The sequence below is a fragment of the Oncorhynchus mykiss genome, chromosome 17, assembly GCF_013265735.2.
Source record: "Oncorhynchus mykiss isolate Arlee chromosome 17, USDA_OmykA_1.1, whole genome shotgun sequence".
NCBI lineage: Eukaryota > Metazoa > Chordata > Actinopteri > Salmoniformes > Salmonidae > Oncorhynchus > Oncorhynchus mykiss.
In genome coordinates, this window is record NC_048581.1 from 32203898 (window position 1) to 32220367 (window position 16470).

General features: G+C 40.3%; 1 protein-coding gene across 3 annotated transcripts; it reads right to left on the reverse strand.

Moving 5' to 3' along the window:
- Nucleotides 1-1349: 1349 nt before the first annotated feature.
- LOC110493737 (F-box only protein 48) lies at nucleotides 1350-6604 on the reverse strand. Of its 3 annotated transcripts, none has more exons than XM_021568172.2 (3): nucleotides 6498-6604; nucleotides 2733-3071; nucleotides 1350-2518 (listed from the first exon to the last, which is right to left on the reverse strand). In XM_021568172.2, the coding sequence occupies exons 2-3, from the start codon at nucleotides 3027-3029 to the stop codon at nucleotides 2357-2359; spliced, it is 459 nt and encodes a 152-aa protein (XP_021423847.1). In that variant the 5' UTR covers nucleotides 3030-3071; nucleotides 6498-6604; the 3' UTR covers nucleotides 1350-2356. The 3 variants fall into 3 exon arrangements, with proteins under 3 accessions (XP_021423847.1, XP_036805633.1, XP_036805632.1); XM_036949738.1 differs by lacking the exon at nucleotides 6498-6604 and adding an exon at nucleotides 4122-4219; XM_036949737.1 differs by lacking the exon at nucleotides 6498-6604 and adding an exon at nucleotides 3757-4103.
- Between the last annotated feature and the right edge of the window lie 9866 nt (nucleotides 6605-16470).

Consider the following 16470-nt stretch of genomic DNA (forward strand, 5'->3'; position numbering starts at 1 on the left):
ATAAGTATTCAACCCCGTTATGGCAAGCCTAAATAAGTTCAGGAGTAAAAATAAATACATTGCATGGACTCACTGTGTGCAATAATATTGTTTACCATGATTTTTTTTATAACTACCTCATCTCTGTACTCCATACATTCTATTATCTGTAAGGTCCATCAGTCAAGCAGTGAATTTCAAACACAGATTCAACCAGAGGGTGGCAGGGTAGCCTAGTGGTTAGAGTGTTGGACTAGTAACCGGAAGGTTGCAAGTTCAAACCCCTGAGCTGACAAGGTACAAATCTAATGTAACAAAATGTGGAAAAAGTCAAGGGGTCTGAATACTTTTCAAATGCACTGCAAATGAAAGAGTGAAAAGGGAGCCTGTACACAATAAACATATTCCAAAACATGCATTGTGTTTGCAATAAGGCACTAAAGTAAAACTGAAAAACATGTGGCAAAGAAATTAACTTTATGTCCTGAATACAAAGAGTTATATTTGGGGCAAATCCAATACAACACATCACTGAGTACCACTCTTCATATTTCCAAGAATGGTGGTGGCTGCATCATGTTATGGGTAGGCTTGTCATCGGCAAGGAGTAAGGAGTTTTTTAGGATGAAAATAAACTGAATAGAGCCAGCACAGGCAAAATCATAAAGGAAAACCTGCTTTAGTCTGCTTTCCAACAAACACTCGGAGACAAATATACCCTGGTGTTACAAAGATGACATTGAATGTTCCTGAGTGGTCTAGTTACAGTCTTGACTTAAATCTCCTTTAAAATCTATGTCTATGGCAAGACTTGAAATTGGCTATCTAGAAATGATCAACCACCAACTTGACAGAGCTTGAAGAATAAATAAAAAATATTAGATGCAAATATTGTACAATCCATGTGTGCAAAGCTCTTATGACTTACCCAGTAAAACTCACAGCTGTAATCACTGCCAAAGGTGATTATAATATTTATTGGGGTGTGAATATTTATGTAAATTAGATATTTCTGTATGCAAATAAAACATATAAAAAAAATACTAATACATTTATAAAAAAAATAATTATTTGGGGATATTGTGTGTAGATGGGTAAGAAAAAAAAATTGAATCCATTTTTTATTCAGGCTGTAACACAACAAAATGTGGATCAAGTCAAGGGGTATGAATAATTTCTGACAGCACTGTAAATCTTTGTCTTGCCCAAGTACCTACTAAATGGCATATATACACAATCCATGTCTCAATTGTCTCAAGGCTTAAAAATAATTATCCAACCTGTCTCCTCAACTTCATCCACACTGACTGAAGTGTTTTTAACAGGTGACATCAAAAGATCTGGATAGTCTTATGTCATGGAAAGCTTTGTACACTCAGTATATTTTGTTTTTAGGTTGCTATATGCTTGCACGGACATACCGGCAGGATGTAGGCCCACACACTGTATTCAACTATAAATCAACAATTAACACTCTAGGGTGAACTATCCTAATGTTCAATGTCTGAATCCATTCATTTGAATATTGTTAGCTATCCCTGTCCGAAGTGCTGACATTGGATCTTGTTAGAAACCGTAGAAAGTCCGTCAATTGATTTGAATTGGCCCTGTCCATGCTGCTGAAAGAGTGGACCTTTGTTAAAGAACCCGAAGTTTCATTGCCGTTTAATTTGTGGATGTGGCTTTTGATACAGTGGCAGATAGTACCATAATTATAAAGACAAAGTAAATTGCCATATTTAAACTATCTGCAATAATTGAATTAGACTATTGAAGATATTATGCACCACACCAAATGTGTTTGTGCATCAAAATGCTGACATGATGTCTTTCAATGAATGTATGGTGATCCATGGTGATATAGCCTACAGTGAGTAACACATGAATATGCATGGCTGTACATGAAGTGAACACATGAACAGTCATGTCAAAATTAATTAAAATAGAAAATATAGTGCTCCAGCCCCATATATCTGATACAGTGCATTATGAGTATTATTGTATACAGTATAACTCATATACACACTGTCAACCAAAGGAGTTTAAATAGCTAATAAATACTGCCAAGTAGTAAAAGTGCTACACTTTAGTGCTATACTGTAAATGCAAATTAACATCTTAATAGCCCACTTTATTCAGTGTGGTGAAGGCCCAATTGTATCACTGATTTAGGAATTCACTAAAGGGTATCGTTATTTTCCTGGAATATAGCCTACCATATATTAATGTATAACAAAAAAAGATATACAAGTTTGTGATTATTCACCATAATCACATAAACTGTATAAAAGGTATAAAACAAATCAATAAGTGCTTAAGACATAATTATAAAAGAAAATCTAAAAGGTTCATTCATAGCTCTTTATGGGATTTGCATCTATCTCTCCAGCTCTGCTTCCAGAATCTCGCCCCAAGTCTCGACATCCAATGAGCACATGTTCCTGTCCAGTAGTTCATCGGCAGAATTAATGTTGCTGTATCGTCCCCTTAACCATTCGCTCTTCAGAAAACCTCTCCTGTAGTTCCGCACCAGGGTGACCTAATAAGAAATAATTAAAGAATGACAAAGGCATTTGTTATTGAGATAATGCTCTTTGGATGAGTGCCATTTATTGTATTAACGTTTTGTAAGGGGGGAGTGTGATGTCTATGATACGTCTATGGTATTTGCGATCTGACAATGATGTTATAGGCGGGTATTCCAGTAGTCTAGCATAACTGAGGTGAAGCTGTTTAAAAACCAACAGACCCACCTTCCATGACAGTCCATACTGTCTGTCCCCATCAATCTCCTGTTGACAGAAAGCTCGCACAGTCAGGCAATGATTCCTCCAGAGGTGGTCGCTGTCTTCAATGATGTGGTGCCACAGTTTGCAGGTCAACAATGCACTACATAAGCTGTCAATGTCCAGTTCACTAAAAATCTTCAAGCTCATTTCCGTGGGCAGCATTTCGGCAAAGTTGTGTGGGCATGTCTCTGTGGCAGAGGTCAAAGTGGGCCTTCTTTCACAGACAAAATAGGCATGGGAGATCCTTTTGGAGACATACATGCTGCATAGTTCAGTGTCCCACACTTTGATTTAACAGTGGCCCTGTGAAAAAGTTTGATAATGAGCAAGGGCAAGGTGCAAAAACAATGATTATAAAGGCTTAATACCTATACCTAGCTACCTGTACAATTAATTCAAGTCTAAGTGCTTAGTGCTCGGGGTTGTCACTGTACAGGGCCATATATGGGTCTGGGTCAGTGCAATGGACTAGCTCTGGGGCTTGCTAGCCATGGTTTTGTTAGCCATTTAACATTATCTAGCTAGGACACGTCGACTTCATGGCTTACAACTAGAAGTACTTGCCACTCTTATTCTTGGTTAGAATGCAATGTAGCAAGTAAGCTATCTAGCAACATTAACAATTTGTGTAAATTAAATGAACACCAACATTTGCATTATGCATGCTGCCAGCTAATACCACATCGGGTGGGTGAAACGAGCACAGCTAGCTACTTATATTTGAGATAGCTAGCCAGGCCCGATTCGATTGAACTCGGCGTGGTGTAACGTTTGCACGCTATTTTGTTAATTTCGTTGTGTCAAATACATTGTAAAGCTTGGTTACACAAGATATGAACCTTGTATTCCCATATGTTACGTTTGATCCCGGAGCTCCGAGGCATGCATCAAAATCGCCAAGCAGTGTACTTCAAAGCAATGTGCCGATGCCTCAATCGCTTTATCAGAAGTACGTGATCAATGACGTTTGTTTCGTCGAACAACCCACCTGATTGGTTTCGATCTTATTATAGCTCAGTCAAAGACAGTACAGAATGAAGATTGTAGGCAGAAACTGCTTCTATAGAAATCTTGTTCACAATTGTAGGCGATGTCATGGCGACGTTGGCTAGCTAAGGGAATGTGCAGAAATTTGTAATCGGGGCTAACGGTCGTCTCGCGCAGAAATGCGCACGTGCAGGCTGTCAACTCAAAGCAGTGCTGCCATGTTCACAGGTTTTCCACCAAATTGGGCTACTTTGAAAACGATGTCGCGGGCGAAAATGTATTCGTCGCGGATTTTTGGGCTCCTTCTAAATTGCACCATGGCGGCCATAGTATTTCTCTGAAAAAGTATATATAATTCACTGTGACCTGCTACTGCTGCTGGGGGTGAGTAAGTGGTGGAGAGCCGGAGGGGTGTGTGCATTGAGAGCACTAGTTGAGAGAGTGCTGCAGCTGAGTCACATGCTGACGAGACCGGGCACGCGCGTGCGCCATCGCACACATGTTGATTTTGTCCATCCATACCGGACGTGATCAGGACACAGGTTGAAATATCAAAACAAACTCTGAACCAACTATATTCATTTGGGGACAGGTTGAAACGCATGAAACATTCATTACAATTTAGCTAGCTAGCTTGCTGTTGCTAGCTAATTTGTCCTGAGATATAAACATTGGGTTGTTATTTTACCTGAAATGCACAAGGTCCTCTACTCTGACAATTAATCCACAGATAAAAGGGTAAACCTAGCTACTTTCTAGTAATCTCTCCTCCTTCAGTCTTCTTATTTTCCTCTTCAGACTTTATATGGCGGCCGTCAACCAACTTTAAGTTGCATTACCACCACCAACTGGACTGGGGACCTCAGTTCATCTTTCAATCAGCCACGCGTGTATATGCTCGTTGATGCACGCGAGCAATTTAGATTAAATTATTGAATAACATGCATTTTATTTTGCAAGGCTCACGCACGTAACGCAAGTGGTGTAGTCAACATGTCCTGGAGACAGAGAAACACACACACGTCGTGACAACTTCTTACCAGTTGCAGGTAGGCTATTTAGATTGGTCATAATGGATCCACCCTTTTTTATAAAACATTTTAACGTGCTAGAACTGATATAACGGCAATAAAGCAATGGAAAATGACTTTAGGCGCACTAGAGCTCTTTAGATAAATTTGCTTAGAGATGGTTTAAAGTAAACTGCATTCTAATAGTCTTTTCTTTTGTATAACAGTATCAAGCGAAGGGTTTTACTCATGCTCAGTTCTATGGGGAAAAAGTCCACAATGAAAATTACATTAAAATGTGCATCTGTTGGCCATCAAGTAGGCTATTAATTTCGATGCCTTTGCAGGCTACTGTAGCCTACCAATTGATATAATACAATATATTGAAATGGCAATATCACTGGAGTCAAATTGTGCCACTTGGAGCTGGCAAACAGATTTAATAAATAGCCTATAACTCTGTTGTTGTAACCATGTGTTATTACGCAATTATTAATGCCCATGTTTAGTTAATTAAATTGGAAGTTATCAATTGTGATCATGGTCACAGCTTTATAGCAAATGTATCATCCTCCACATTTAGTGTCAGTTTCATTGTGAACTTTTCCCTGGAATGAGATGTTGGCCTATCAGGGCCTATAGGCTACCTGCATCTAGCTCAGAAAACCATGGAGAAGTTGAATTGCAATTATAAACCCAGATTTTAGTCAGTAGCCTATGCCTATTGAAATAAGTAAATCTCACAATTAGGCCATTTATAACAGTTTGAAGTTATCACATCTGGCAAATGACGGAACAATTGCCAGAAAATAGCCCAACATTCGTTTTTTAAAGTTAGTCCAAATGTTTCTCGTACAGAGATTGCGAGATCCTTTGTCCAACTTTCATCACTCAAACTCTCCTGTCGGATGTATCAATAGTCATGCACATGCGCAAACGGGAATGATTTACAATTATAAACTAGGTGGTTTGAGCCCTGAATGCTGATTGGTTTAAAGCCATGGTATATTAGACTTGTACCACGGGAATGACACAAACTTAATTTGAAATGTTCTAATTACGTTGATAACAAGTTTATAATAGCAATAAGGTACCTCAGGGGTTTGTGGTATATGGCTAATATACCACGGCTAAGGGCTGTTCATAGGAATAGCCCTCAGCCGTGGTATATTGGGCATATACCACAAAGAACAGCCCTTAGGTCTACCCTTATTGCTTAATCATAGCAGTCAAAACAAGTTAAATCGAAACCCATTGATGGAAAATGATCTGGAGTTTAATTTATATTTTCTCTTGTGACATTTTTAAACTCGCAATAATTATTATTTTGATGGAAACACAAATGCAGCTTCTTAGCCTATGTTGTTAAAAATTACGTCGACATTCCCTAATTCGCTCGATAACGTTATGGGAAAACGGTTTATTGAATAAATGTGGTAACTCAGTCCTTGTGGACGGGTTTTCAGACGTCACTGACGAAAATTAAAACGTGTTTGTCGCTTTCACGAGGTTGGAATACTAACATGTTTAACTACATAAAACATTGGCTCAAATCTAGGTAGTGACTTTCCTTTAATTAACAGTTCGAGGAAATGTACGAGTAATTGTTCTCATTGACTAGTGTAACGTTACACTGTGTTGATCAAAGCCTCGCGTAATAATGGGGAAACAATCGTGTATTTCTGATTGTATTATCTGTTCAGATAAAAGAGTATGAAAGAACCAAACCTACCCCAACAAATGTGTAGACAGACCTCCTTGACAGCTCACGGTTTAAATATCCCTTCCGTTAAAAATCTTGTTTACCTACGACGATGACGTAGTCATAGTTTATAGGCCGGCGCATGCGTACATGCTCAACATGAGCAGCGAAGCTAGGGTGAGTTCGATTTGCAACCCCCGGTTCCGCTTATTAGTGGAGACTTCACTTTAGGGCCAATGGAATGGTCTAAATTAAAATGTGCATACTCCTCTCAACTGGGGCACAGGACGATGCAAAACGATAGAAAATTGAATATCTTTGAGATGAATATAACATTTGTGTAACATCAAGGCTAATCAAAACAAAGGTCCTAAGGAAATGTATTAAAGGTTACATGTTTAGGCCTTTTACTTGTAAGGGCTGGGTAACAACAATACAAAACATTAACAATATGTAGTGCACAAGATGCACTTTCTACTTTAACTGCATAATTCACTTCAGCACTGCAGTGCTTTCACATAAACCAAAAACAGTGGTAAAACAACTTTTTATTGGAGGGCACCAGACCTGGGTTCAAATACTATTTAAAATATCTAAATGACTTTCACATACAACTAGTTGAATATTGGAATGTATTTGGAAATACACAAATACACTGACTCAAATTCCCATACATTTAACCCAGGTATTTGAAAATAGTATTTCAAATACAATTTGGAATACTATTTTATGTATATATATATATATATATATATATATATATATATATATATATATATATATATATATATAAAAAATTAAACAAATAACCATTAAAATACTAAAATAAAACTACTTGTTTTGGGCTGTGTATTTGAACATTTGAAAATACACAGAAAGAAGTCATTTAAATAACAAATTCTCAAATACACTGTATTTGAAACCAGGTCTGGAGGGCACTAACAAACTGCTTTGACCCCAAAGCCATCAAAGCCTCTCCAACTACATTACACACGCTTGAACCAATTCAAAACACATTTCAAATCAAATCAAAGTATATTCGTCATATGCGAAGGATACAGTGTAAACAGTGCAATGAAATGCTTACTTGCGATCTTCCTCAACATTGCAATAAATAATAAAATGAGCAGGAAAACTAGAGCAGTCACAAATATAAATACTATGTCAGTAATAAAAAAAATATTACAAAAAGTAGAGAATAAAGTAATTTTTTACTTTTTTTTTATAAAAACAAACTCTATATTGTAAAATGTACAGAATATACTGTGAATATACTAGGTCACTGTACAAATAGTAACTAGTTAGGGACAAGGTAGACTGGTAAATAAATAATAATAAATAAAGGCAGCAGTGGTGTGTGTGAGTGTGTGTGTGTGTGTTACTAAATGTGTGTGTGAGTGCATTACTAAATGTGTGTGGTGTGTGTGCGTGCGTGCGTTAGTGAATGTGTGCGTGTGTGGAAATGTAGAGAATCAGTGCAAATAGTACTTAAGTAAATACTTTAAAGTACTACTTAAGCAGTTTTTGGGGGTATCTGTACTTTATTTTACTATTTATATTTTTTACAACTTTTACTCCACTACATTCCTGAAGAAAATAATGTACTTTTTACTCCATACATTTTACCTGACACTCAAAAGTACTTGTTACATTTTGAATGCCTAGCAGGGCAGGAATCAAGAGAACAACCCTGGTCATCCCTACTGCCTGTGATCTGGCAGACACTCTAAACACAAATGCTTTGTTAGTAAATTATGCCTGAGTGTTGGAGTTTAAATTAAAATCACAAGAAAATCATTCCGTCTGGTTTGCTTAATATAAGGAATGTGAAATGACTTCTGCTTTTACTTTTGACACTTAAGTACATTTGTGCCATTACATTTACTTTTGATACCTAAGTATATTTCAAAAACAAATACTTTCAAAACTCCATGAACTACTCGATCAACAAAAACAGTTATATAAAAATCTTTATGGATTGTACCAACAAAAGGGTTGATGATCTGTTTAAGGATGTAATAGAATTGAAACACAGTTTGAAGTTTACGCAGTCAGTGGTGGAGAAGATAAAGGAGGAGAATGTCTCAAGCCAGGCCGCATTCAAAACCATGTTGGGGATTTCACAATATTCCAAACAACACTTGACAAGCACTCTTCCAAAGGAGACTACCTGGAAAACAAATTGAGTACAATAACATCTTAAATCAATGGAATTGAGGATGTAAAGACTGAAACTTGACATGAAACAGAAGTCAAGGCCAAGAAACTCCTGGCAGATCAACTCAAACTGTACCTTAAGCTCATCGAGAGCGCACATATGAATGGCACTTTCTTCCCAGTTGGACAGCCTAGATCTACAGTGTAGTGGTGAAACTGCTCAGGTTCAAAGACAAGGAGATTCTCAGAAGAGCCAAGTGCCTGAAGGGAACCAAACTCTTAATCAATGAAGACTTCTCCGAACTGCTGCCACGACTAATTTAAGAACGAAAATAAGGCAACATCGCTTAGAGTTGCCAACTTTCTCACTACCAAATAAGGGACAAAAGATGGCGTGTGCATGGCGAGTGCACGGTGCCACGGCAGTGTGGGTATGGTGTTGTGTGAATGAATATACACGGTGTACATTCATATTCAATTGGAAAGGCAAACATTTTTATATTCCATTTAGTCTATAACTTTGCTAAAACGGTATTATTATGTAAACTTCTGTGAATAAACCTAAAAATAAATGAACAAAGAAATAACAGTTTGGACCTTCACAGCAAAAAAAACAAAAAAACATTTCAAATGCAAAAGAGGAAAAGAGGGGCATGAGTCACTCACCAAGTCTACTTTTTCCATGGATATTTTTTGCTGCTCTTGAAATCTTGTGCAATACACCGACGCATGTCTTGTATTCAAGATCCTTAATGGCCTGGCTCCCCCTCCACTCAATATTTTTGTTAAACAGAAAACCCAGACATATGGCAGCAGATCCACAAGGTCTGCCATGAGAGGTGACTGTATAGTTCCCCTAAGGAAAAGCACCTTTAGTAAATCTGCATTCTCTGTGAGAGCTTCCCATGTCTGGAATAGACTGCCATCAGACACACATAACTGCACCACAAATCACACTTTCACAAAATGCTTAAAGACATGGCTAAAGGTCAATCAGATTTGTGAACATGGTCCCTAGCTGTGTGTTGCCGCTTTCCATGTTGTCTGTTGTCTGTAGCTTGTGAGGTGTGGAAACACTTTGTTGCTTTTATGAATTTTGTCTTGCTGCTTTTTGTTCCATGTTGCTCTGTCTGTATGCTACGTCTTGCTTGTCCTATGTTGCTCTGTCTGTATGCTATGTCTTGCTTGTCCTATGTTGCTATGTCTTGCTTGTTCTATGCTGCTATTGTCTATATTGTAATTGTTTTTAATAACCTGTCCAGGGACTGCGGTTGAAAACTAGCCGGCTGGCTAAAACCGGCACTTTTACTGAAACGTTGATTAATGTGCACTGTCCCTGTAAAAATAAAAAATAAACTCAAACTCAAACTGATTCAAGCAGTCCTTTGTCTTTTTGCATAGCCAGAGAGAAGTCCTTACATGACAAGTCACAGTTCACAGATATTTGAAATTCATTTGTGATCAGCTCTGTGCTGCATCGGTTTCTTGAGTCTGACCATTTAAATGGACATCAGAGAGAAAATCCTCTCTACAAAAGGCATTTGAGCCTGGCACACAGAACAAATGAGACTAATCCTGAACATGTTGATCAAGTTGGCTTTCTCTAGGTTTTGGAAAACTGCCACCCACTTCTCACTGGTGGATTTTGTGGTATCCTGTCTGGCTTTCTGTATTTCCTCCCGGCTAGCATAAAACTCTTCATAGAGTTGGTCCATACTGACTGTCTCTGTCATTTTGAGGGCAACCACCACTTGCTCCAGGTCAGTGAAGGAGAGCTCATAGAGGCCAATCGGTTTCAGTTTCACCATGACATTTTCTGGTGACAAATCAAACCACTTGTCAATGTATGTAATGATACTCTTCAGTGCAACAGGGCAGGTCTCCCCAAGGGACCTGAAGTATGAAGTAAGAGCTGGCCAGCTTTGCAGGAGACGATCTACAGCTGGATGAAGCGAGGGCCAATCGTGTGCAAACATGTCGCAGAATTTCACGCCACTCAATGTCAACAAAGGCAAAAAAATGCACGCAGTTCCTCTCTGCGGGAAGCATATACTGACTGAGAAGCGCATGTAGAGCTTTAAAACAATTGTCTCAATATCCCCTGACAGCAGGCGTGCTTGCAGGCAATATGAGCTATGTGAGCTTTCTGAATGGGATTGTTGGCGCTGCTCAATAACTGGTAAACGGAGTGGTGTTTTCCAAAGTTGACATTGGCATAATCTGCTGCATAGGCTGTGATGTGTCTAATATCCAGCTCATGCTTTTCCAGACAGTTCATCAGAGCTTGATGTATGCCATTTGCAGTTTCATCACAACTTGCACTGCACTCCATTCCATTAGACACACAAATATCACACGCACTGGAAACATTTGTCTTTTTCCCTTGTTTGAGGCATCACTGGCAACTAAGAAATACACGGGCTCATCTTCGGACGGTACATATCATCCAAAATATCCCGCACAGTTACGAATAATGCACCGATATTGCTCGCACCTTTAGCTAGCATGGCCTTCTTGTGCATTTCCGTGGATGCATGCTGAGTTAAATCATTCTCCCCTCCATGGCCAATTGAGAATTCCCGACGGCATAAAGTACAGAACGCTTTCATCGAGTCACCACTGACGGGTTTAACCCACGTCTTTGTTGCTTCCAATTGTTTGTTGTAGCTGCACAGTATTTTCTTTTTTGCAGGTTTATCCATATTTCCTTGACCTGCCAAACCGACCGAACAACAGAAATTACTTTGCAGGAATTGGCGCGTTTACGCTATACTGCGATTGGATGAATATACCGGACAAGGGAGGTCCCGTATGGGACAAACCAATTTAGCCCAATGTAAGGGACATCCGGGCGAATACGTGACAGTTGGCAACCCTACGACATACACATACATATTTACGCTAATTTGTTCATACATTTTATCTAAACTCATGACCAAAAACACACATTGCTCTAAATGTCATAACCCTAGGAAGCCTTCAGTGGTGTTATGTGGACTGTGTCAATGGAAGTGCAGGAAGTGTAGCCCTATTGATAACACTAACACACATATGGTTGTTTTGGACATGTGAGGCATGCACTTCTATGTTTCCTTTCCACTCTGGATGATTCCGACTGTGCATCTCTCCGAGTTGGGCAAGATATCAACCCTGATAACATGGTTTTTAACCCATTAGATATCAACGAAGCGAATGCTAAATTCAGTATAATAATTGTGTTGATTCAGATTTAAATTTCCTGAAATTTACCTGAAATAAGTCTTATCACTTCTGATTAATATAATGTTAATTTAACAACCTGTATAGCAGTTGATCTAATTCCAAGACAAGCTCATTTTCCAATTTCTAACTTTCATTTGAACATTCGCATTCTTCCTAAAAATCTTGACCACCTTGCTCATTATCCGTCTTCTCTTAGTCATGCATTTTCCATTGTTGCCCGTTCAGAAACATGGTTGACTGAGGAGACAACCATGCTTTATGACATGTCTCCTTATAATGCTGTTCACCACCGTAGAACATCAAGAGTGGGAGGAGTGTCCATTTTTGTTCATAAACGTGTTCAATTATTTGTAAGAGAGGACCTCGCACTTACATCTGATAACGTTGATGTTGAATCTCTTTTCATAGAAATTCCCTCTGGTTAATTTTTTGGGGGTGGTAAAACGTGGTAATTGGCTGCATCTATCGATTCTGACATTGGTAGTTTCATTCATATCCTTGCATCAGCCTCGGATTTGATTAATAATAAAGATTTTTTGAATACTTTATACTCCAGCTATCTGTATCCCCTCGTCTATAAGCGCACAAGAGAGACCAGTTCATCCGCCACCCTTATTAATAATATTTGTACAAATTCTTTGAATAATGTGGCTAATACAGGTATACTTTATACTGACATTTCTGACCACTTTCCAATTTTCCACTTCTCTTTGTCAGCAGGAAATGAACAGATGGGAATGCATTTAATGTGGAATATTTAACAAAAGTAATTGTGTGTGTGTTTTATTAAGAGGTTGATTGGTGATATTTTATGGGAAATGTTTTATAATCAGGCCGATGTGGTCTGCTTACAATATTTTTCTCACATCTTTCAATTCTGTATTTCACCACTGCTTTACCTTAGTTAATAAACCACATAAGAGAGCAGCAGAAGGGTTCCCCTGAATTTTGGAAATTGCAAAAAGTATAAGAACAAATTTACTCACCTACTTCGGATATCCAAAATAAGTTATTTTACTAACAAATTCCAAGAATCCTTAAACAGTATAAAGTAAACTTGGAAAATCATCAATCAATTGTTGAATAAGAAAAATGCATTTACAACTATTCCCTCTCAATGTATTGTTGGAAATAAGACCTATAGTGATCCTGATGTTATTTCATGTGAATTTAATAACTTTTTTGTGAATGTATGTTCCTCTCTGTCAATGAAAATTGAGAAAACTGATGGAAATCCATTGGATTACATTAAAGGACATTTCCCTTCTCTGCTTCAGTTTGATTCACCTGATGTTATGGAAGTGATGGAGGTAAAAGTCACATCCACTAGATTCCTCTGAGTTCTAATTGATGAAAAGTTATCCTGGAAAGATCTTATTCAATTTGTCTGTAGAAAAGTGATGAAATCTGTTGGTATCATCCGAAAGATTTATCACGACTCAGGATATAACCCAGTTGCAGACACAGGAGGCGGATAGTACAGTTCTCAGATAATTTATTATAAACACCGGGCAGGCCGAGGACAGGCAGCGGTTCGTGATTGGGTCAGAGTCAAGCAGGTACAGGACAGCAGGCAGGCTCGGGGTCAGGGCAGGCAGAATGGTCAGAACCGGGAAAAACTAGGAAACAGAACTTGAGAAACAGGAAGACTGGAAAGCATGCTGGTAAGACCTACCATGACAAGACGAACTGGCAACAGACAAATAGAGAACACAGGTATAAATGTACAGGGGATAATGGGGCAGATGGGCGACACCTGGAGGGGGGTGGAGACAAGCACAAGGACAGGTGAAACAGATCAGGGTGTGACAAGATTAGTGGTTTGGTTCATCAGGCTTGCTTCCTAACTTTATACTATAGCTTCATTTACCCATATCTCATTTACTGTGATATTGTCTGGGCCAGTACATATGCCTCCTACCTACAAATTGCTCATCATACAAAATACATTTGCAAGACTATTCACCTCCTCCAAACAACTGACTCCATCTGCACCTTTGTTTAAGAAACTCAATATCTTGTCTATTTACGACATTAATGTACACCAATTATGCACTTTCATCTACACATACTTATACCTCCCAGACAGTTTACATAAACCTTTCAATGGATTCTTCCAGGTTCATTCTGAAATCCATCCATATAACACAAGACACTGTGTTAACCTTCACCCTCCCCGCTGTGGGGAAGCCCTCTTGGCATTCTAACCTCACCTGCACAATTTTTTTACTCGTTTTTTAAAATCTGTACTGTTTTGTCTTTCAATTCTTTTCCTTGGTGCGAATAAATGAAACATAAAACAAGTAGGCTAGTCACACGTTACGATGGGCAAGTGAAATTAAATTATAGGCCTATCCAACAGCTGCGGGAGGAATGAACAATGAAGCAGGGGTTTTACGCAAGTGTCTGTAGGAGGACAGGCAACTCAAGGACTACTCCTGCATTCGCAAACCAGCTAATCTGAGCCGCTGTTTGAATATATTAATGGATGGATTCTCCTTTCTTTAAATATTCATTGATCTAAATATAGGACTATTAGATACATCATGATAGGCTATATAGGCTATAAAGAAGTAATCACCGATATGACATGACTTGGTTGGTGGCCTAGCGTAATATCTCCTTTCACTATCCATCTATCGGTCTTCAAGAATGGGAGGAATGAAGGATTCATATAGGTTACCCTAAAACAGGGGAGTCATCTCCATTATAGACTATTTGTTTCAGCTTTACCACTAACCTGTTCATTTTATAGAGGCTTGTGGCTAGACCTGTTGGCTGTTAGGTTATAATAATGGAACGTCAAATGACTGTCTCAGATGGGGCTTTACCCAAACCCTTGCCCCGTGGGTATGCAAGGTCCATGACAGGGGTTTGGGGGAAGCCCTTGAGCCGGATAGGAACAAGCAATCCTCCACGCAATCTGTGACCTACATTAAGCCTATGAGGCTACTTCATTAGAAATCTTGATCAAATAACATGGAAAACAACAACTTTTTGTGCAGTATTCATTTACCATCCTTACAAACCACTTCATGTAAATGTACATTATTCTATTGTACATAGGCTGGCCATCTAGGTTTGTACCTGTTGACTTTCCATCCCCTTGAAGAAAAACGATGTACAAAACAGTAAGGGAGAGTGAGGTAAGTTGTCACACAGGTAAGTTGTCAAACTGTTCATACCTCCAACACTAGAGGTGCTATCTCAAACATCAAATAGCTACTTTGTGTGACTACATGTTCTATGGTCAACTTCCTGTTCACATGTAGTCAAGGGTCACTGATCTCCGCTGAAAGGGGAACCCTCGTCACACTGGCCTGTGCTGTCTCAGCCACAGGGAATAGTATACCTCTGTATTTTATATTCCCCCTTGTCAACTTCCGTGATCATATCCTGATCAACAGGCCACCTGGCAGCAAAGGAGAGGCAAATCCCTCTGGGTGGATGAAAGATGTGCACTTTGTTGACTTCCTGAAACATTTCGTCGAGCATACGAAGTGTTCAAAGGAGAAGCCCTGTTTACTCCTTTTGGACAAAACCCACGAGTCTCATCTGTCCATTGATGGACTCAATTATGCCAAAGAAAATGGCATAATTATGTTGTCATTCCCACCCAATTGCTCTCATCGGCTTCAACCCTTAGACAGGTCTGTCTACGGGCCGCTAAAGAGGCACATCAACACCGCGTGTGATGCAGGAAGACAATGTAAATGTATGACATTCCTGGGATTGTGGCAATCGCCTATCCTCTGGCTGCAACCCCCTTGAACATTGAGGCTGGCTTTAGGGTGGCTGGGGTACAACCTTACAACAGGGATGTATTTCTGGAAACCGAGAATGCGCCATCCTACATTACAGATCGCCCAATTCAGAACCCAACCCTACCAGGCCCCAGCACCAACCCTGCCCTGCCAGGCCCCAGCACCAACCCTGCCCTACCAGACCCCAGCAACATTCCAGCCGTGCCAGGCCCCAGCACCAACCTGCCAGGCCCCAGCACTATTCCAGCCCTGCCAGGCCACAGCACCAACCCTACCCTGCCAGGCCCCAGCAACATTCCAGCCGTGCCAAGCCACAGCACCAACCTGCCAGGCCCGCAGCAATATTCCAGCCCTGCCAGGCCCCAGCACCAACCTGCCAGGCCCCAGCACCAACCCTGCACTGCCAGGCCCCAGCAACATTCCAGCCGTGCCAGGCCCCAGCAACATTCCAGCCGTGCCAGGCCCCAGCACCAACCTGCCAGGCCCCCAGCACTATTCCAGCCCTGCCAGGTCCCAGCACCAACCTGCCAGGCCCCAGCACTATTCCAGCCCTGCCAGGTCCCAGCACCAACCCTACCCTGCCAGGCCCCAGCAACATTCCAGCCGTGCCAGGCCCCATCACCAACCTGCCAGGCCCCCAGCACTATTCCAGCCCTGCCAGGCCCCAGCACCAACCTACCAGGCCCCAGCACTAACCCTGCCCTGCCAGGTCCCAGCACCAACCCTGCCCTGCCAGGCCCCAGCAACATTCCAGCCGTGCCAGGCCCCAGCACCAACCTGCCAGGCCCCAGCACTAACCCTGCCCTGCCAGGTCCCAGCACTAACCCTGCCCTGCCAGGTCCCAGCACCAACCCTGCCCT

Coding starts and splice junctions, on each gene's coding strand:
- LOC110493737 (XM_021568172.2), bottom strand. CDS start 3,029: ATGTATGTCTCCAAAAGGATCTCCCATGCCTATTTTGTCTGTGAAAGA. Junction 2,519..2,732: donor AGTATGGACTGTCATGGAAG/GTGGGTCTGTTG, acceptor ATTTCTTATTAG/GTCACCCTGGTGCGGAACTA.